General features: G+C 40.3%; 1 protein-coding gene across 1 annotated transcript; it reads right to left on the reverse strand.

Moving 5' to 3' along the window:
* Window positions 1–1,049: 1,049 nt before the first annotated feature.
* On the reverse strand, window positions 1,050–18,909 carry pigb (phosphatidylinositol glycan anchor biosynthesis, class B). The gene is made up of 12 exons (XM_080424916.1): window positions 18,395–18,909; window positions 16,002–16,131; window positions 15,057–15,174; window positions 13,046–13,150; window positions 11,326–11,456; window positions 9,774–9,914; window positions 9,368–9,419; window positions 6,870–7,081; window positions 4,043–4,107; window positions 3,019–3,304; window positions 1,756–1,933; window positions 1,050–1,244 (listed from the first exon to the last, which is right to left on the reverse strand). The coding sequence occupies exons 1-12, from the start codon at window positions 18,504–18,506 to the stop codon at window positions 1,131–1,133; spliced, it is 1,644 nt and encodes a 547-aa protein (XP_080281042.1). The 5' UTR covers window positions 18,507–18,909; the 3' UTR covers window positions 1,050–1,130.
* Between the last annotated feature and the right edge of the window lie 3,512 nt (window positions 18,910–22,421).

The following is a 22,421-nucleotide window of genomic DNA, read 5'->3' on the forward strand; positions in this document are numbered from 1 at the left end:
ACAAACACATCGCAGAGCGACATGTTGTAAGCCTGTAGATACTTATTTTGGGTTATTCGTTATTTTAAGTGGAGCCTGCAGTACCACCACGGCCCAAGGAACCATCACGTCAGAAGGAAATGTTTGGATCGGGGTGGTGCAGAGGATCTGGTGCAGCGCTCAGGTCCTGGACCTGGTGAGACGGAGGAGGAGCCCGGCCAGGAGACAACCCACAGAGCCTAGTCCCTCCACGTGCCAGAGCCTCCCCGAGTCCCGGCAGAGTAGTTCCGGAGAAGCAGACTGAGTGGCCCTGTCTTTCCCTAAGAGGACTGACCGTGGGTACAGTAGCTACTGGGACGTAAGTCGGGGCTTGATCAACCCCGGCTGGGTCACCTGGGCGAGGCGAGGGTGTATGTTGTTGCGAGACCCCAAACACCCGATGACCCCAGGCTACAACACTGATGATACGTCCCAGGTGCATCCATGTGATGTTTTCTTTATAGTAAGATTAAAGAGTATTTGAAGTGGTCAAACTAGCAATATAATACATAGTTCAATCTTCCAGAAAATACTAATTATCTCGGATATTCATATAAGCAAAGGTTAACCCTCTGGAGTCTGAAATTGTGCTATAAAATACAAAATTATCCTTTTTTTTGGCAGGGCTGGTATGGTATTTCTTCAACTGGTTGGCTGTATGGCCATCAAAACATAATTATACATATTGTGCTAATTGTTTATGAAACACAGCGCTAGTGTGTGAGGGGTTCCTTTCACACTGTTTCATAAATCACATATTAGGTAGACCCTCCAGAAAAATGCGATTATGCGATCGTAGAAAATCATATTTTGCAACTTTCTGCATATTTCGCAACTTCTCGCAATTTCACTGCATAAATTTGCAAAAAAAACCAGCATATTTCATCGCATAATCAAGGATTTTTGCCCGCGTTTTTCAGAAGGGTCTAATTAGGGACATAGGCCAAACAAACAGAAAAATCTGTTGTGAGATTTTACTTTGCTTTAATCCATGCATGTGGCATTTTTAAAGAACCATAAACATCTCGGCATTAAAAAATAGAATAATTTATTACAGAGTTAAATGCTAATCAGACATAACAGTCAAACAGTGAATAAAGGAGTATTTTTGGTCAGTGTCTTTCGTAGATAAATATTTCTCCTCCAACTCTTCCTTCAGGAACGTGGCTGTGGAATATCTCCGCCGTTCTCCTGTATCTGTTCCCGTCCAGGAAGGCAGAGATCTCCTGGAATGTTCACAAGAACAAATATTTAAAATATAAAACCATGTGTTTTATGATGCATAAAAACAGTGGTGAAAGAAGTACGGATTCTTCAACCCATTAAAACCAGGAAAGCATCTGTGTCATTTTAGATTTGAGCTATATACAAAAAGTATATAATAGCAACATTACGTTTTTCAGAGAACTCTTAGGATTTACGTAGAACAGTGGTTCTCAAAAATAGAAGACATACAAGCTCACTGCGCATCACTTGTACATCTGCTATTTTTTAACATTTTTGAAAAAAAATTGAAGCGTTTGAATAATTTTGCATTTTTTGCCTGGTCCTGATTTCGGCCAAACCAGGACGTCTGTAACCTGACTCCGCCCCAGATGGGGGCGGTATTGACTTCACGGGTTCACAATACAGTGAAACAACTGTGACGCAAAGCTTCTTCCACCTGGCGGAGTCGGGTTAGGACGTCTGGTCACCCTATAGCTATACATAATAATATGTCTAAAGTGTATAAATGACCTTTTCCAGGACATCGAACAGGACCAGGTGCGTTGGCAGTGAAGTCTTGTATGGGAAGGCGTTCCTCAGCCAGTGCAGAGGCTCTTCATAGAAGCGCTCTGCTTCGTCACTGTAGCCTTCGGCTCCAAGGTCAGGAGGGCATTCCAGGAACCTCATCCTCACTGGACAGTGCATGTGGCTGAAATGACAGTGGATGAATGAATGAATGAATGGTTTTTATGTGTAACCTCTTAAAACCATTATTTCATACTTTGGGCTATTTAAAAATAGATCTACAAGCTCATAGTGCGTAGATCTGATTTTCTTTTATTTTGATTGAGATTTTTTTTGTGCAAATCTTTGAATATATATATATATTTTTTTTTTCAAGCATTTTTTTTAACTCAAATCTTTGCCCGTGTCTGTGTCCAGCTGACGCTCGCTGACTCTCGTTAATGTTACTTGAATCAAGGCAATTATGTTGTGTTTCTGCATCAAATAGAACTACAGCTAAAGATTCCATCAAGATTTTTTTGTTTGAGCTGTTGGAAATAACTAGGCTACACTTGGTAGTTAAAGTCCAGACGACAACACTATGACTGTTGTGAACTAAAATAGATCAAACTGATTGAGAATCATTTTTAAACGAGAATCGTTTTTTGAACCGAGAATTGCTTTGAATAAAAAAAAATCTTTTAATCGAATCGTGTCCCCAATCGAATGGTGAGATAGCAGAAGAGTCACAGCCCTGATAACCACATAGGAACGTGCTTCATATATGAATGAATCCAATCCGATTCCAATCAAAAAACTGGACTTGGCTCTGCCAGTGTGAACAACCCATTAAGGCCGGGAAGGAAACGCAAATTGTAAATAGCAGATATGCAAGCTCATAGTGCCGCGCTATGAGCTTGTATATCTGCTATTTTGGAACAGCCAAAGACATCTTAAAATGACACAGATGATGCTTTCCCGTCTTAAAGGGTTAAGCTGTGGGATGTGGGCAGTAGGGCTGGTAAATTAATATTTGAATTTCAAATATTCCTCGAATATGGGGGAAATATGTATATTCGAATATGAAAATTAATATTCAAAATAAAAAGTTTAAAAAGTTTTTTCTTTTTTTTCTCATGTTTATTTGAATGGAACAATACAAAAATATTGTAATAGTATACAAAAATATTGTGTAATATTCGAATATATTCGAATATCTACACATTTTTAAGACCAATATTCGAATATAATTTCTGAGGAAAGTTACCGGCCCTAGTGGGCACAGTGTACCTGTAGAATGGTGTGGAGTGACAGGGCATGAGGAACAGGACATCAGGCTGTGTGGTGGAGGAGGAGGAGGAGGAGGTGGAGGAGGTGGAGGAGGAGGAGGAGGAGGTGGAGGAGGAGGAGGTGGAGGAGGAGGAGGTGGTGTCACACAGCTGGTGGAGGTGACCCATGACGTCCAGCGTGCCTCTCTGGTGGACCAGACCCGTGTACAGGGCGGGCAGCAGGTTGGACAGAACCAGGCCATACGCAGCCGTCTGCCTCCATGTTTTGAGGTGTGCCAACGATATCCCTGCAAAGATTAACCACATTAAACCCATTTAGAGCGGGAAAGAATGTCATTTTTATATTTCTTTGGGCTATTAAAAAATAGCAGATATACAAGCTCATAGCGCGGCACTCGGTGCCGCGCTATGAGCTTGTAGATCTGCTATTTTTGAAAAATCATGAACGTTTGTGCAAATCTTTGAATATGTATATTTTTTTAAGTGAACATTTTTAACTCTGTTACAACTTCTGGGGGGTCCTTGGAACAAAATGTTTTGAAATGGGGGTCCACGGCCAAATACGTATAAAAGGACAAGGACAAGGTCAAGGACCACCCAAAATGGGGTGGTCCTTGACAAAAATCTAAAATGACACATGATGCATTCCGGTTTTAATTGTTTAAAACAATCTGTATGGTGTCTATGGTAGAGTAGGTTAATACAACATAACTAACCCTGCTCTTTCATTGAGACACAAGACCAGCAAAGACAGCTGATCCGTAAGCTCGCAATGCATCGCGTTGTGAGCTTGTAGATCTCGAAAAAAACATGTCCTTTAATGACCAATGCCCAAAATAGTGACACCAGGTTTAAAGTGGTTAATTAGAAGAAAAAACACAATTGTTGGGCATTGGTTTCCATGGACAAGTAAACGTTGACCTACCACAATACACCATGCAGAAGGGCAGCACGGGGTAGATAAAGCTGACCTACCACAATACACCATGCAGAAGGGCAGCACGGGGTAGATAAAGTTGACCTACCACAATACACCATGCAGAAGGGCAGCACGGGGTAGATGAAACGGAACTCCTTGTGAGCGAGCAAACTGGAATAAGAACAGGAACACCTTTTCATCTCTTTGTTGTACAGTTACGACAAAACATAAATGACACTTTATTATCACCGAACAGAAACCTTGTATCTCCGTAAATTAATTCCATATTTCATTGTACGATTGTCACGGACAACGTGTGAGCTTGCAGATTGGCAATTTTCTTTGCAACATTTTGAAAGTGAAATCCAGAATCCAAAGAATTAAGGAAAAAACTGATGAATGAAAACTGATTAATGCTATAGACCCAAATTAACAACAGCGAAACGATATCAACATTAACCCATTAAGATCTGGAACGCATCTGTGTCATTTTTAGATTTGAGCTAAAAAGCATTATTTTACACTTTGGGCTATTCAAAAATAGCAGATCTACAAGCTCATAGCGCAGCACCGAGTGCCGCGCTACGAGCTTGTAGATCTGCTATTTTTGAAAAATTGTGAAAATGTGTGCAAATCTTTCAATATATATTATTTTAAAGCGAACATTTTTAACTCAAATCTTTGCTTCTAGGGGGTCCCTGGAAAAAAATATTTTGAGATGGGGGTCCACGGCCAAATACATATAATTTTGGGGGTCCTTGACATGTGGAAGTTTGAGCACCACTGATATAGAAATATACGTTTTTCAGAAAACTGTTGAGATTTAGGAGACATTTGTAGAATCGGCTTCAGGTCTTAAAACTCTGCGTGTGTCAAAGACGGTAAACCATAGAAATAAAGTAATTTCTTGGGTGAACTATTCCTTTAACTTTTGGTCATATAAGGTTTCCAACCAACAACAACGATATATGTAACCAACAACCCATGGTGGAAAGTAACTAAGTACATCTACTCAGGTACTGTACGATTTGACATAATAAAAGTCAAATAAAAGTAATACTTCTACTCCACTACATCTCAGAGACAAATATTGTAACTTTACTCCACTACAATTATTTGGAAACTTTAGTTACTTTGTAGAGTTCGATTATTACTACAAAACATGCATTAACCACTTCAGCCCTATTTAAACTTTGGCTTTTTGAAAAGAGCCGATCTACAAGCTCACAACGCGTCGCGGCACATTGTGAGCTTGTAGATCTGCTATTTTCAAAAGATTTGTATACATTTTGTGAAACAGGACATTCTGCATAATGAGTACTTTTACTTTTGTATATTTTGATGCCAATACTTTTTGTACTTTTACTCAAGTAAAATGTGATTTCCAGACTTCACTTAAAAAAATGTGGGTCATTTTGTCGTCTACTCAGGCTTTTGTGAGCCCCCCAGACCGTTTTTAAGTTGCTTGATTCAGTATTTAGATATTTGATATTAATTTGATCAGACACGCCCCCCTTCCTATACAAACCCATTGTAACTTCAAACTCCATTTTAACCATGATAGATTCATCGAAAACACCTGTCCTTGGTTCTGGTGACTCATACTGCCCTCCTAATACGTGAGGGGCCGTGTTTTTTCTTTTTTTTTCCTTTTATTTAATTACATTTTTTTATTGTATTTTTTTTTTCCTTTTCCCCCAAAAATATAAAAAATAAACGAAAAAAGTAATTGAAAAAAACACGGTCTCCTCACATATTAGAAGGACAACATCAGTCACCAGAACCAAGGACGGGTGTTTCCAATTTGAATCCATCATGGTTAACACATTGAGTGCCAATCGCGTAGATCTACGCGAACCTATTTAAAGCCGCCACGTGCCAATCGTGTAGATCTACGCGAACCGGTGCTTTTTCATTTTTTTCAAAAAAAAATACTTTTTTCAATTTTTGGTACGGCACATTTCATTGTAGCACCACCGGAAACGGAATTATTTGGGATCCGGTTTTGCCGATCCCGTCGGCCCCCGTTCTAATGACGAAACTGAAACTCCATTTTCTCCTTGTAGTTTTTTCTCCTCGCATATCACTGTTTAACGTAAACCGTTCCAACTACAACATGGATGCCCCGTTTGACACGTGGTCTTCACTGGTAGAAGCAGGGAGATGTCCGCGATGTTTACAAACAGTGCACAGCTCAATCTTAAGGATTTTAACAAGGTCTATGGCGACGTGAAAAAAACAAAAAAACAACAATAACACGTTGGCACTGGTGAGTACATTATGAGATTAACGTCTGGCATGGAATGTGTTGTTAAATGGAGTTTGAAGTTATAATGGGTTTGTATAGGAAGGGGACGTGTCTGATAAAATGAATATCAAATATCTAAATACTGAAAAAGCCTGAGTAGACGATAAAATGACCCAATTATAATTTTTTTAAGTGAAATATCGCTTTAAAAAGGAGTATTTCACCCCTGGAAGAACTTAGTCACTCAATGTTAATAATATTTGTAGTAGATAACAGTAGCAAAATTTGAAATTTGCACCCTATGGCCAGAAAAATATAGAAGTCTGTGTGTTTGACTGGGGTTTGACTGGACTGCTGCATTACTACAATGACCATAATGCTTTGGGGCACTGCCCTTCCTTGTGGGGAGGGGAGGCTGCGTGGGGGTGTGGTCTACATTGTAGTCAGGAAATAAGGTGAGATAAAGAGACTATGAGTCAAATGACTCATAGTCTCTGAGGATATGGATACAAATCTAAAAATACAGATAAAACACAAAAAACATGTTTATGGGTCCTAGACTTAGATAAAAAATAGGGGTTTGATGCAAAATCTGTGAAATGTCCCTTTAAGTAATTAAAAAAAAAAACTTTTTCCACCACTGCCAACAACAACAACAACAACAACAACAACAACACCAACGTACCTGTAAACCGCTACAGTCCAGCCCACCGCCACCAACAATATCCTGTATCTCTTAGCAGCCAGAGTGCATCCATGGAGGAAGAAGGGCAGGTGGGGGCCGACGACCACGGCGAAGCCCTGTGTGAGGTACCAGTGCCACGGGTGAGAGCCGTAGAACTCTGACACTCCGTGGAAGATGTTCAACTTGATGAAGTTGAACTGAACCAGAGTCCACTATGAGATGAGAGAGAGAGAACAGAGTCCACTATGAGATGAGAGAGAGAGAGAGAGAACAGAGTCCACTATGAGATGAGAGAGAGAACAGAGTCCACTATGAGATGAGAGAGAGAACAGAGTCCACTATGAGATGAGAGAGAGAACAGAGTCCACTATGAGATGAGAGAGAGAGAACAGAGTCCACTATGAGATGAGAGAGAGAGAGAACAGAGTCCACTATGAGATGAGAGAGAGAACAGAGTCTACTATGATATGAGAGAGAGAACAGAGTCCACTATGAGATGAGAGAGAGAGAACAGAGTCCACTATGAGATATGAGAGAGAGAACAGAGTCCACTATGAGATGAGAGAGAGAACAGAGTCCACTATGAGATGAGAGAGAGAGAACAGAGTCCACTATGAGATGAGAGAGAGAACAGAGTCCACTATGAGATGAGAGAGAGAACAGAGTCCACTATGAGATGAGAGAGAGAACAGAGTCCACTATGAGATGAGAGAGAGAACAGAGTCCACTATGAGATGAGAGAGAGAACAGAGTCCACTATGAGATGAGAGAGAGAGAGAACAGAGTCCACTATGAGATGAGAGGGAGAGAACAGAGTCCACTATGAGATGAGAGAGAGAACAGAGTCCACTATGAGATGAGAGAGAGAACAGAGTCCACTATGAGATGAGAGAGAGAACAGAGTCCACTATGAGATGAGAGAGAACAGAGTCCACTATGAGATGAGAGAGAGAGAACAGAGTCCACTATGAGATGAGAGAGAGAACAGAGTCCACTATGAGATGAGAGAGAGAACAGAGTCCACTATGAGATGAGAGAGAACAGAGTCCACTATGAGATGAGAGAGAACAGAGTCCACTATGAGATGAGAGAGAGAACAGAGTCCACTATGAGATGAGAGAGAGAGAGAACAGAGTCCACTATGAGATGAGAGAGAGAGAGAACAGAGTCCACTATGAGATGAGAGAGAGAGAACAGAGTCCACTATGAGATGAGAGAGAGAGAACAGAGTCCACTATGAGATGAGAGAGAGAGAACAGAGTCCACTATGAGATGAGAGAGAGAGAACAGAGTCCACTATGAGATGAGAGAGAGAGAACAGAGTCCACTATGAGATGAGAGAGAGAGAACAGAGTCCACTATGAGATGAGAGAGAGAGAACAGAGTCCACTATGAGATGAGAGAGAGAACAGAGTCCACTATGAGATGAGAGAGAGAGAGAACAGAGTCCACTATGAGATGAGAGAGAGAACAGAGTCCACTATGAGATGAGAGAGAACAGAGTCCACTATGAGATGAGAGAGAGAGAGAACAGAGTCCACTATGAGATGAGAGAGAGAGAACAGAGTCCACTATGAGATGAGAGAGAGAGAACAGAGTCCACTATGAGATGAGAGAGAGAGAACAGAGTCCACTATGAGATGAGAGAGAGAGAACAGAGTCCACTATGAGATGAGAGAGAGAGAGAACAGAGTCCACTATGAGATGAGAGAGAGAACAGAGTCCACTATGAGATGAGAGAGAGAGAGAACAGAGTCCACTATGAGATGAGAGAGAGAGAACAGAGTCCACTATGAGATGAGAGAGAGAGAACAGAGTCCACTATGAGATGAGAGAGAGAGAACAGAGTCCACTATGAGATGAGAGAGAGAGAACAGAGTCCACTATGAGATGAGAGAGAGAGAACAGAGTCCACTATGAGATGAGAGAGAGAGAACAGAGTCCACTATGAGATGAGAGAGAGAGAACAGAGTCCACTATGAGATGAGAGAGAGAGAACAGAGTCCACTATGAGATGAGAGAGAGAGAGAACAGAGTCCACTATGAGATGAGAGAGAGAACAGAGTCCACTATGAGATGAGAGAGAGAACAGAGTCCACTATGAGATGAGAGAGAGAGAACAGAGTCCACTATGAGATGAGAGAGAGAGAACAGAGTCCACTATGAGATGAGAGAGAGAGAGAACAGAGTCCACTATGAGATGAGAGAGAGAACAGAGTCCACTATGAGATGAGAGAGAGAAAATAAACATGAATATTGTTTGCTGTCGGGGCAAAAAAAACCTCTTATCTCTAGATTCTGACTTTGTGTTTTTTCGTAAATTAATGAAAACTAATCTAAAACTGTGAGACTAAAACTTCTCATGCACAAGTGCAACAAACTAAAACTACACTAAAATCAAACACCAAACTAATGAATAGTTCAAAACTATAACAACTATATTACAGACATCAATTTGCACATTTTTAACATTTCCAGAATTATTGTTTTTTTTTTACCTTCCCATAAAACGCACAGTCAATTATAGTTGAAATCACCAGAGTCAAAGCCCTGCAAGTGAGGAGAATTATATATTAGGCAATTAACTGCAAGCAAGCAAATGACTGTAAGTAGTGATGTAGTACAGTGGTTCTCAAAGTGGGGTCCGGGGACCCCCTGGGGTCCTTGAGAGGGTTCCAGGGGGTCCCAAGCTAAATGGATGGAGAGTTGGTAACCAAATGCAGATCTACAAGCTCATGGCGCTGCACCGAGTGCCGCGCCATGAGCTTGTAGATCTGCTATTTTTTGAAAAATCTTATATCTTTGCCTCTGGGGGGTCCCTGGAACAATCTACAGTGAGATGGGGGCCTGGCAACGGTCTGGCTCGCGAGACTCTGTCGTAAACAACACAAAGACGTCACTAACCCTATGGGAACGCAGCGATGACTTATGAGTCTTAGTTTGTCCTCTTCCCGCCAGAAGTGGCTGACCAGTAGAGGGAGCCACACAATCAAGGCTGTCGGGCGAACGATGACTGCCAAGGCAACCAAGGACAGGTATTTTGTACTGTAAAAAAAACAACAACAACAACAACAACAACAACAGTGTTTTTGGCTGGTCAGATAGAAGAGGACATGGAGGATTAGGGAGGGAACATGTATGTCTTCAATCTCAATCTAACCTGAGACACTACTGGGGTTTTGTAGTCTACAGCAGTGGTTCTCAACCTGTGGGTCAGGACCTCCAGGGGGTCCCCACATGATTTTGCAGGGGTTCCCAGATGACAGTGAAGTGACAATTAAGGACTTAAAGGGATACTTCACTTTCGGGCCGGGGACACATTTAAAAAAAATATTAAAAATAAATGAAAAAAGTTATGGAAAATTCATGGCCCCCTCACACATTAGTAGGACACTCTAATGCGTGAGGGGGCCATGAATTTTCCATAACTTTTTTCATTTATTTTTAATATTTTTTTTAAATGTGTCCCCGGCCCTAAAGTGAAGTATCCCTTTAAGACCTTTTTAATTCCCCCCCCAAAAAAAAAGAAAAGAAAAAGACCATTACTGCATCAAAAGTAATCAATAAACTATACATTGGCCACATTGGCCAAATTGTCAAAGAATATAAGAAAGAGGCAAAAAAAATTGATAATAGACGATCTACAAGCTCACAATGCCTCGAAACGCGAGGCGTATTTCACAATATTTATCTGTGGAACCGAGTCAAAGAAAACGTAACGTCTCAGCTCCTTCATTCTAAGTGCTTGTCAGGGGGGGGGGGGGGGGGTCCCCTGTTCAAATATGATTCTTTCGGGGGGTCGAGGCCTGAGAAGATTGAGAACCACTGGTCTTTTTGTACTTTTTACTCAAGTAAATGTTTAATTCCGGACTTTTACTTGTAACAGAGTATATTTACATTGCGGTATTGATACTTTTACTTAAAGGAGAATTTTGGACTAAAGTTTTCTTACCTTTTCTATGACGTTATGATATCTTAGGATGAATGGTACAGTAGAAAAATTTCATAACTCCACCCCTGAGCCGCCACAGCTTAAAAGGTGCGCAGATAGGCCTTAGGTTAGATCACATATTTTAATAGCTTTTTTTTATTATTGTTTTGGTGAGATCTGACGTTCATAGTGACAGAACACGATGCAACCCAAAAAAAAAAAAAAAAGATCTCGTCTAGCAGACTTGTTTTTTTTTTCTTCTTTTTTTTTTGGGACAGTGTTCTGTCACTATGAACGTCAGATCAAAAAAAAAAAAAAAAAAAAGCTATTAAAATATGTGATCTAACCTAAGGCCTATCCGCGCACCTTTTAAGCTGTGGCGGCTCAGGGGTGGAGTTATGAAAATGTTCTACTGTACCATTCATCCTAAGATATCATAACGTCATAGAAAAGGTAAGAAAACTTTAGTCCAAAATTCTCCTTTAAGTAAAAGTATCAATACATCACACCACACATAGCACTGACCTGCTGTGTGTCTTGGATCCAGGCAGAGGGTAGTAGCACAGAGCCAGTGTGGTCAGAGTGGTCTCCATGCTGTTGGTCAGCGTTCTGGTGCAACAATACCAAGTGAACCAGGAGCACAGCTGGCAGAACAGCTGAGGGGGGGGGAGCAAGGCAAAGTCAAACATCTCCTATCGCAATGGTTCTTAAAGTGGCCCCCAGGGGTCCTTGGGGATACCAGGGGGTCAATTAGTTAATAAAGCGTCTATTATTTTAACCCCTTTATCCATATTTTGTACTTTGGCTATTCGAAAATAGCAGATATACAAGCTCATAGCGCTATGAGCTTGTAGATCTGCTATTTTTGGAAAAATCGTAAAAATTGGTGCAAATCTTTGAATATGTACATTTTTAAAGCGAACATTTGTAAAGAAATCTGTGCTTCTGTGGGGAGGGGGGGGTCCCTGGAACAAAACATTTTGAGATGGGGGTCCGCAGCCAAATACATATCATTTTAAGGGGGTCCTTGAGATGAAACAGTTTGAGAACCATTGTCCTATCGTAGCTGGCAGGTGCATCGGGAACATGACAAGAAATATCATAAACCACATCATGAACACTAAGGGTTCCTATTCTGGGAGGGGGGGGGGGGGGGCATTCGGCAAAAAATAGCAGATCTATAAGCAGCTTTTAGATCGGCTGTTTTCGGCGAGGAGATTTGGTGTAGAGGGAGAAAAGAGGTGGATCTCGTATAGTGGCCTGGGGGACACCGGTCAACTAAGTATACAGGGTTTAAGTGGTTAAATCCTGTTTTTTTCAACCTCGGTCTATAAACTATAAAGACAAATTAGCTTTTTTCCCCCACTTTTCATGGATTAATATAAAAAAATATGTCTGTATTCTAATTCTGTAACGTTTTTATTATGGGTTTTGTTCTTGTGTTATGGGAATAAAACACTTACGTATGAACAAAAATAGTCAATCCACAAGCTCACAATGTGTGTAGATCTGTGGTCTTCAACAGGGGGTCCTCAGTCTTTGTGAGTCTCAAATCTTTGTGTCATATGATTCTTACTTTTCTTTTTTACATTAACCACTTGAACCCTAGCATCCCTTTTCTGAGGAGAACTTTAGCCAAAAATAGCAGATCTACAAGCTCACAACGCCTCGCTCTAGCTTGTAGATCTGCTATTTCTGGCAAAGAGGTATAGGTGTAGAGGGAAAAAAGAGCAGACCAAGTAAAAAAATCACACCCTGTGTGAAGTGGGCGGTGTCTTGCTAGCTAATCACAATACTGAATGGAGTCAACCAATCATGTACAAAAAATAAATACATTTATTGAAACACTCTTTATGATGGAAGAAACCATAACTTTAAAAAAAAAAAACTTATGTTTTTTTTAAAGTTATGGTTTCTTATATAGGGCTATGCACATGTATCATGTGACACTGGCCAATCACAGTCCTGAATAGACTGTGATTGGCCAATCACGGTGCAGGTTTAGGCGGGGTACATTTTTGTACATTTTTGGCCAATCACAGCGCAGGACTTGTTGTACAAATATCCAAACCTCACTTATAGGGGCGGTTTAACCGCCCAAAAAAAGGTTTTAATCTGAAACACAATTTTATACAATATGTAGTGGGGGTCCCTGCTTCATCTCTCTCTCAGCTAGGGGGTCCTTGGCCTGAAAACGTTGATAATAACTACATTAGCACTGTCTACAGACGAGCTGAATCTTTACCGTCCATTTGGCAACATCAGGACGTTCCAACGTGTGGATGAGGGTGTAGAGTTTGACGTCCGCCAGCGCAGCAAGGAGTGCTTGAGCGATTCGTGGAAGCCATATCTGTAAAAACCCACCGGAACCAGTTTTAGAAAAACAACAGCAGCTCAAGAAAGAAGATCATACTAAAATACTGTTTCACATCGCCGTGTCCTGAGACCACCACGGGTCCAAAATGGAGATGGGGGTCCGCGGCCAAATACATATAATTTTGGGGGTCCTTGACATGAAAAAGTTTGAGCACCACTCATATAGAAACATAGTTTTTTTTCAGAATACAGTTGGGATTAAGAAGACATTTGTAGAATCGGCTTCAGGTCTTAACACATTGACTGCCAATCACGTAGATCTACGCGAACCGCTTAAAAGCCGCCACGTGCCAATCGCGTAGATCTACGTGAAGTGAAAAAAATATATAAAAAAAAATGTTAATGTTTTTTTTTTTCAATTTCACCCAAAGACCAAGGAGATATGATTAGTTGAAGATCTAGACTCCTATCCACTTCCTTGTTAACTTAAAACTTAAAAACTCTGTATTTCGGCTCCTGAGTACTTTCTTTTTTCCAATGAAAAACTCTGGCACTGGCTAAAACAATATGTAATAATTCTGGCAGTCAATGTGGGTTAATCCAGAGAGATTTACAGTAAACAAGGTAAACACAAGGTAATACAACAAATACATAGAGACTCTTGTGCCTCAGTAATCTAGGATCATGGGTAAACCCAGAACCTATCATCCGTTTAAACATCATAATATCAATAAATAATATGTACATTGAAACTATACAAACTATAGATCTGAGTGAGCGGGAGCGGCTGTAGGGTTGGATCAGGCTTTGGAGATATGGGGGTGTCATACCTTTGGTTGCTTTCTAGGCCAACATCAGTGTTTTGTACTCTGTGAGGGCAGTAACTGGGAGCCAATGGAGGGAGCGGAGAAGGGGGGAGAGGTGTGAACGTTTTGTCTGGTTGAAGACCAAGCGTGCTGCGTCTGAGGCTTAAGTGCACATGCTGGGAGGCCAGTGAGGAGCGAGTTACAGTAGTCAAGTTTTGATATGACTGAGGTCTGGATAAGGAGCTGGGCTGACTCCTGGGTGAGGAAGGGTCTGATCCTTCAATGTTATAGAGCATACATGGGCAACTGGCGGCCCGGGGGCCACATGCGGCCCCCACCTTCACTTAATGCGGCCCGCAGGTTAATATCGGAAATCGGAATAGTGATATATTATTGATTTCAGCTGTTACAATTGCAATCATGACCCGTTTTAATTACTTCAGTCTATCTATATTAATAGCTGAATGACTAGTATTAAAATTCTATTGTCTATTTTATGTCCAATGTATTTGTATTTAAGTTCATAGTTAACATAACTATAACTAAATGCATTTGAAATTTAAAAATACAAATATTTTCAGGATTCCTTAAAACATTGCAAAAATATATATCTGAATTCCAATTCAGAAAGCAAAAATAGCAGATCTACAAGCTCAAAGCGCGTCACAGTTTTGAGCTTGTAGATCTGCTAGTTTTGCTACTTTTGTGTGACATAGAATTGCCCGACAGTATATGCACTGTGGCCCTCTGGAGTGAGTGTGGAAATGTAGTGGCCCTCTGGAGTGAGTGTGGAAATGTAGTGTCCCTCTGGAGTGAGTGTGTAAATGTAGTGGCCCTCTGGAGTGAGTGTGGAAATGTAGTGTCCCTCTACATCATCAAAGTTGCATCACCCCTGTTATAGAGTGTAAACCTATAGAATCGAGTGAACGCTGCAATGTGTGCCTTGAATGAGAGCTGACTGACAGAGTACAATTAACACTGAGGTTTTCACACTGTAGATTGGGGTGACAGAGAGATTAAAAATGATATCAAACGGGGGGTCTGTGGCCTTATGCATATTAAACTGGGGGAATTTGAAATAAAAAAAATAAAAAGGTTGAGAATCACTGAACTAAAAAAAATGCATTGACTTACCAAGAGAAACACTGTGTCGTAACGTATGAAGTGTAATATCTTGTATATAGATGCAAAGAACAATGGGAAGGTGAATCCTCGTATGCCTGCACTCCACTCCCATGTCAGGTGACCATAGGTGGAAACTGTCAAGGTTACAACTGAGTACACACACACATCATTATGATCAATTTAACAGAATATCAGTAATGCTGTTAACCACCTTAAACCTGGCACCCTATTTTGGTCATGTCATTATAGGCAACAAGAGAGCCTAATATAACTATATAACTCTATGTGTATTGCGCGCACACGCACACACACACACACACACACACACACACACACACACACACACACACACACACACACACACACACACACACACACAGTGTTGTAGTGCTAATTTTGGAAGTGGGGGAGCGCACCTCTTTGACACATGCACGCGCACGCAGCGCGCGTGCATGCGCGCAATTTTTGCATGCATGCGTAGCAATTTCTCGGGTCTTGCGCGGATTGGAGGTCTTTTTTTGTTACTTTATTTCGGTTTTAGGGTTAACCTCTGATCCACCCTTAGCTTGAGTCTGACTCTTGCCAAGTCTGCTTATTTGGCCTGTGGACCACCCCACAGGGTTTTCTAAATCTCACCTGCACAACCCAATATTATGCTGTTGTTACAAATTTGTTGCTTTTAAATGTGCAAATGATATTTTTTTAAATCATTTTAAAAAAAATTACAAAAATTAAAAATCATATTTTTTTATTTTTTATTTTTTTAAGCAGTTAGAGAAGTGAGGGAGCGCCGCTCCCCCGCGTCCCCCCTCCACTACACCCCTGCACACACACACACACACACACACACACACACACACACACACACACACACACACACACACACACACACACACACACACACACACACACACACACACAGTAATGTAATGTTGTTATTTTGTAAAAGGATATTTGAAAACCATGTAATGTGACACTTCCAGGGACTGCCAGTACTCATCGGGCACAAAGCTGGTTTGAACCAGGAAACAGTTGACTAGACGGAACAGCACGCAAAACACCGTCACGTTAACTCCATACACACCTGTGGAATTCAACACAATATCACACATTAACATCTTTAGCTTTGTACCTGGTTTCAATCACCAGCTACATCCATAAATCTATCCTTTGTGTCTCGACGGTGAAAAAGGACACATTGTTATGTTATTGTTATCTTACCAGTAGTGATGTAGAGTAACCAAGTACATACAGTATATATATATATATTTTTAAAGAAGTAATACATTTTGATCTTGTGTACTTTTACTTTTGGCACTTTAAGTATTATTCTGATGCCGAAACGTTTGTGCTTTTACCTCAAGTACATTTTTAATACAGGGACTTATACTTATACTACTTATACTTGTAACAGAGTTTTGATTGGTTGAATACTTTATTAGCAGTTTGCAGAGAAAAAGCACAGGGAAGTACAGTTCAATACAAGGTCTGCTAAGAGGATTTTAAACCCAAGGAAAGCCTATGGCTTGTTTCCATTGTGGTCCTTTGTACTCAATTCATCTACACATTTAATGACAGACAGATATACACTACTATGTAAAACATCATATAAACAATTTGAAAACAAAAACAAAAACATGTACAGAGTATATCTAACATCGCAATATTGATACTTTTACCTCAAGTAAAAGATGCGAGTACCTGTTCCGGATACAGGATAGGTGGGCACTATGGACATCTGGGCACCACAAATCAAATATTAGAAAAATGGTCCTATAAAGTAATGTGAACATGATGGTACATCATTACCAGACTTAATGTTATCCTTCAACTTCTTGTTTCTGCCCCAAAATGACTGGATATACAGGTTTTGTAGCAATTGTAGAAATATTAGACCTAATACTTGTCGAATGTGTCATGTTCTAATCATGTATAAAACTTTTCCCAACATTTTATTTTTTAACATTTCGGACAAAATAGGCAATTTTACATGAGGTGCCCAGATGTCCCTATAGTGCCCAGATGTCCCTATAGTGCCCACCTATCCTGTTACCATTCTTCCTTACTAGCTGTAGAATACAACTCTCGTACGTATGATTCTGACGTTTTCAATCTACGAGAGTTGTAGGGTTCACCCCCCAATGACACAGGGACATTCAGCACTATGCCCCGTAGACACTCCAAACATGTACAAATTGAAGAACAAATGTGTTTACCCCCACGCCCCAAATGTTAACTCTCTCTACGGGGTAGTAGTTTGATGTAATAATCCATATCTTTCAATAAAGAAGTGTTTTAATGCCGTCTGTGGACGATTCTGTCGGAAGTTCCCAATGGGCGGTAGTGACGCGCCCCATCTGGTGAAACCCGAAATTACACTAAATGTAAACAGGAAGTAAACAAGTGTGAAAAAATGGCGTTCGGCCACAGACGGCATTAAAACACTTCTTTATTGAAAGATATGGATTATTACATTAAACTACTACCCCCGTAGAAAGAGTTAACATTTGGGGCTTGGGGGTAAACACATTTATTCTTCAATTTGTACATGTTTGGAGTGTCTACGGGGCATAGTGCTGAAAGTCCCTGTGTCCATGGGGGGTGAACCCTACAACTCTCGTAGATTGAAAACGTCAGAATCATAAATACGTCTACGAGAGTTGTATTCTACTAGCCTGGTTCCAGACGAATCTGCCTTTGCAAAATTGCATCGCACTTTAGCCCTCGGCAGATTAATATCCACGCAGTGTGTCGTGTGATATTGTCTGGCCATGCGAGGCTAGTATTCTACAGCTACTTCCTTACTAGCCATGGTTCACATGACGCTTGTATACAAGCGTCATGGTGCCGAGTCCCCCTGGTCTAAAGTTGTGTTCGATTTTTTCACATTGCCATCTCTCACATAAACATAAACGTTCAGATTTCAAATATAAAGTGCTTACCACCGAGCCACGGATGTTACAAGGCGATGCGGACCGCGATAAGTACCCGTATCTCCCGTATTGTTCAATAAAAAGCATTTTAATCCCATCGCCGGCCATTTTTATTTTTTTTGTAATGTATCAGAGTGCAATACACCTCCCAACCATTAGTGTCGCATGGTTGAAAGTATCGGAGACAATTTGGAGAAAATGGCCGGCGATGGGATTAAAATGCTTTTTATTGAACAATACGGGAGATACGGGTACTCATCGCGGTCCGCATCGCCTTGTAACATCCGTGGCTCGGTGGTAAGCACTTTATATTTGAAATCTGAACGTTTATGTTTATGTGAGAGAGGCAATGTGAAAAAATAGAACACAACTTTAGACCAGGGGGACTCGGCACCATGACTACTTCCTCCTTACCAGTGTTTAGGGACGACGCTTCCTCGTTGATGTAAAGTTGTGATTTTCGTTTCCTCAGCTTCACCGGTTCGACTTTGTGGCCAAAGTTCAGCCGAGCACGAAGCTTCTCCATGTGTGTGGAACAGATCACAGGATCTATGGATCTATCAGAGGATCTATGGATCAGTGTGGAACAGATCAGAGGATCATAGCCTTGGATCAAAGGCTAGTAGTTTACCCTCTGCGTTCTTCAAACCCATTGAGTTCCATCCATCCAAACCCATTGAGTTCCATCCATCCAAACCCATTGAGCTGTATTATGATATGATATTATTATAGATGGATCCTCTGATCTGAATGAATGAGATAAAAGTCACTAATAAAACATTTAAATGTCTCCATAAAGCGGCTGATCGCTCTCTAACTCGCCACAGATAAGAGGACCGACACTATGTTCATATTGTAGTTATATTTAGTATCATATTATTCATATTTTTCCACCCAGCCCAGACAAACTATTTCGCAGCGACACAACAAACTGCAGGAACCAATGACATGACGACGCTCTTCTTCTGCTTCCTCTGTTGGTTTCGGGGCCCAGGCTGTAGGCTGAAGGGTAATGCTGCCCTCTACAGGCCGACGATGGCTCTTATATTTTCATAGCCATGGTTCACATGTCATGGAACCACTTGTCCTGGTTTTTGATTTTCTTTTACATTTACAACTGTTACATCTACATAAACGTTTATATTTCAAATATAAAGTGCTGACCCCTATGGCCACGGATGTTACAAGTTGAGCCGCTAAAGGTCTAAGTACTTGTATATTCCGTATTGTTCTATAAAAAGCTTTTTAATCCGATTGCCGGCCATTTTCTCCGAATTTTCTCAGATACTTTTAACTATGTGACACTACCGGTTGGGAGGTGTATTGCACTCTGATACATTACAAAAAATAGAAAATGGCCGCCGATTGGATTAAAATGTTTTTTATTGAACAATACGGGAGATACGGGTACTTATCGTGGGCCGGCTCAACTTGTTACATCAGTGGCATGGGCGTCAGCACATTGTATTTTAAATCTGAACGTTTATGTACATGTGAGAGTTGTAAATAAAAAAAAAAAAAAAACCAGGAACAAGTGGGTCCATGACTGTCATGGTATGACAGTGTTGTTTCAGGGCTAATATTTTCACATAATTATAGTCCAATAAAGTGGAGATATTTCAGCCCTGCTGCTTTGCCTACAAGTTCTGTTTTGTTCTGTTCTGTCCAAAATATTGTCTGGAAAGGAGAGCTTGTAAAGCCCAGATCGGACAACTCTATAAACAGCTGTTGCTGTTTTCTTGTATATTTATTTACTTCAAGATAGGATGACATGCATGACAACAATGTTCTTCTTCATTCGTTAACTAGCTGGAGGCAACCAGCGTTGTCGTGGTGCATTACCGCCACCTTAAGGACTGGAGTGTAGAACAGGTGCACAATAATATAATATAATATAATATAATATAATATAATGTAATGTAATGTAATGTAATGTAATGTAATGTAATGTAATGTAATGTAATATAATATAATATAATGTAATGTAATGTAATGTAATGTAATGTAATGTAATGTAATATAATGTAATGTAATGTAATGTAATGTAATGTAATGTAATGTAATATCATGTAATGTAATGCAATGTAATATAATATAATATAATAGCATAAGAAATAAAATAAATAGAATATCTTGAATAAATAAGGTTACTTTACAAACAAATTAATGTGAGAGTAATCCCAAAACATGTTTTGTTTTTCTTAGTGACAGAAGACTGACTCCTCTCAATATAGTATTTCCTGCCATCCATAGAGTTATATACAATATATCGGTATGGGTTGAGCAATGACATACAAACATGTTTACAATAAATATAACTGGCTTAAACCACAGATATAGAGCGTCGCAGTTCCCGCCCACTTCCTGTTTTCTTTGGTGCCGGAAGAAAAAACTCAATGCATTTTTCCATTGACATTTCCAAAAATATTTATATCTATTAATTTAAGCCTCGAATCAAGCCATCATGACATGACATGAATCATGACCATAAACGTTTGATTCTGTGATTTTTTTTTGTTGAAAACGGCAAAACAAAGGGTATTTATTAAATATAGTATATCATATAATTAAATATAAAATAAAAAAAAATCACAGAAAAAAACGTTTTATGGTCATGATTCATGTCATCTCGTGATGGCTTGATTCGAGGCTTAAATTAATAGATATAAATATTTTTGGAAATGTCAATGGAAAAATGCATTGAGTTTTTTCTTCCGGCACCAAAAAAAACAGGAAGTGGGCGGGAACTGCGACGCTCTGGCTTTGTTTAAACGCTATCATCTCTGCGCATGCGCTGTAACGCATTACCGGATATGCTTCTCTGCGCAGGCGCCACACCCCACGATGCTACCGGACATGACGTACGTGACTTCTCCCATCGTCACACCGTGGTCGGTGGATGTCCTCTGTTGTTCCACATGTTTGTTATGTTTATAAATCACTTGTGAGAAATACTTGAATGTTATTGGGTCGTAAAAGGCGGTTTGGATGAAAAGGTGAGTGTGTTTGTAATGCATGAATTCCAATAACATCTAAGAGGAACGTTTAAACACGTTCACTCTGCCTGCATGCTGTCTCTATTTTGGACTAGCCCGCTACTTGTTCCTGTGTTTTGAAATGTCTACATTTACAACCCGTACATCTACATTAACGTTCACGTTTCAAATATAAAGTGCTGACCCCACGGCCATGGATGTAACAAGTTAAAACGCCTGGGTCTAAGTACCCGTATCTTCCTGTATTGTTCAATAAAACGCATTTAAATCCGATTTTAGGCCATTTTTTCATAGTTATAATGTATCAGAGTGCAATACACCTCCCAACCGATAGGATCGCATAGATGAACGCATATGGAGAAAATTCTAAACATATGGCCACCGATCGGATTAAAATGCGTTTGATTGAACTATACAGAAGATACGGGTACTTACACCCGGGCGCTTTAACTTGATACATCCGTGGCCGTGGGGTCAGCACTTTATATTTGAAATGTGAACGTTTATGTAGATGTAGCGGTTGTAAATGTAGACATTTTAAAAACCAGGAACAAGTAGCGCCATGACGCTTCTGACAGACGAGCGTCATGTGAACCTTGCCTATATTTTGGACATAAACCAATGACACAGTTTACAATGTAGGCATTTATCAGACGCTCTTAATCCAGAGCGATTTACAGTAAGCAAGGACAACACAAGGTAATACAGCAAATGCATAGTAATAGTAAAGTGATACATAAGTAAACCAATGATCTAATAATAACTAATACATACGTAAACCAAGAACCTATCATCAGCCTGTACATTGAAACTATACACACTATAGGTCTGTCTACAGAACATTCTATCTAAGTTGCATTTTAGCCTTTGCATAATCCTGCAAGGTCAACCCCTGTTATGTTATAGAACAGTGGTTCTCAACCTGTGGGTCGGGACACCCAGGGGGGTCCCCACATATTTCTGGGGGGGGGGGGGTCCCCAGATGACAGTGAAGTGACAATTTAAGGACTTTTAAAAAACATTTTTGATACCTAAAAAAAGAAAAGAAAAAGACCATCACTGCATCAAAAGTAATCAACAAACTATACTATAAAAACTGCTCAAACTGTGGCCACATTATCAAATAATATAAGAAAGAGGCAAAATGTGTGAAAATAGCCGATCTATAAGCTCACAACGTAGATCTGCTATTTTCACAATGTTTACCTGTGGAACCAAGTCAAACTAAATGTAATGCCTCAAGCACTTGGAATGTACAGCAGTAAGAGTTAACTCCTACAGTAGGGGTAACTCCTACTGTACATTCCAAGTGCTTGTCAGGGTGGGGGGGGTCCCCAGTTCAAATATGATTATTTTGGGGGGTCTCCAGTTTCAATATGATTATTTGGGGGGGTGTCCCCAGTTCATATGATAATTCTGGGTTGGTTGCGTCCTGAAAAGGTTGA

This window comes from Gymnoscopelus braueri, assembly GCF_963280865.1.
Source record: "Gymnoscopelus braueri genome assembly, chromosome: 1".
NCBI classification, from domain to species: domain Eukaryota; kingdom Metazoa; phylum Chordata; class Actinopteri; order Myctophiformes; family Myctophidae; genus Gymnoscopelus; species Gymnoscopelus braueri.

Excerpts from the sequence above, each read along its gene's own strand:
- pigb (XM_080424916.1), bottom strand. The coding sequence starts at position 18,506 with ATGGAGAAGCTTCGTGCTCGGCTGAACTTTGGCCACAAAGTCGAACCG. Across the intron at positions 13,151-15,056 it reads ACGACACAGTGTTTCTCTTG|ATATGGCTTCCACGAATCGC; the intron begins GTAAGTCAATGC and ends GGGTTTTTACAG. Across the intron at positions 7,082-9,367 it reads ACTGTGCGTTTTATGGGAAG|TGGACTCTGGTTCAGTTCAA; the intron begins GTAAAAAAAAAA and ends CTCATCTCATAG.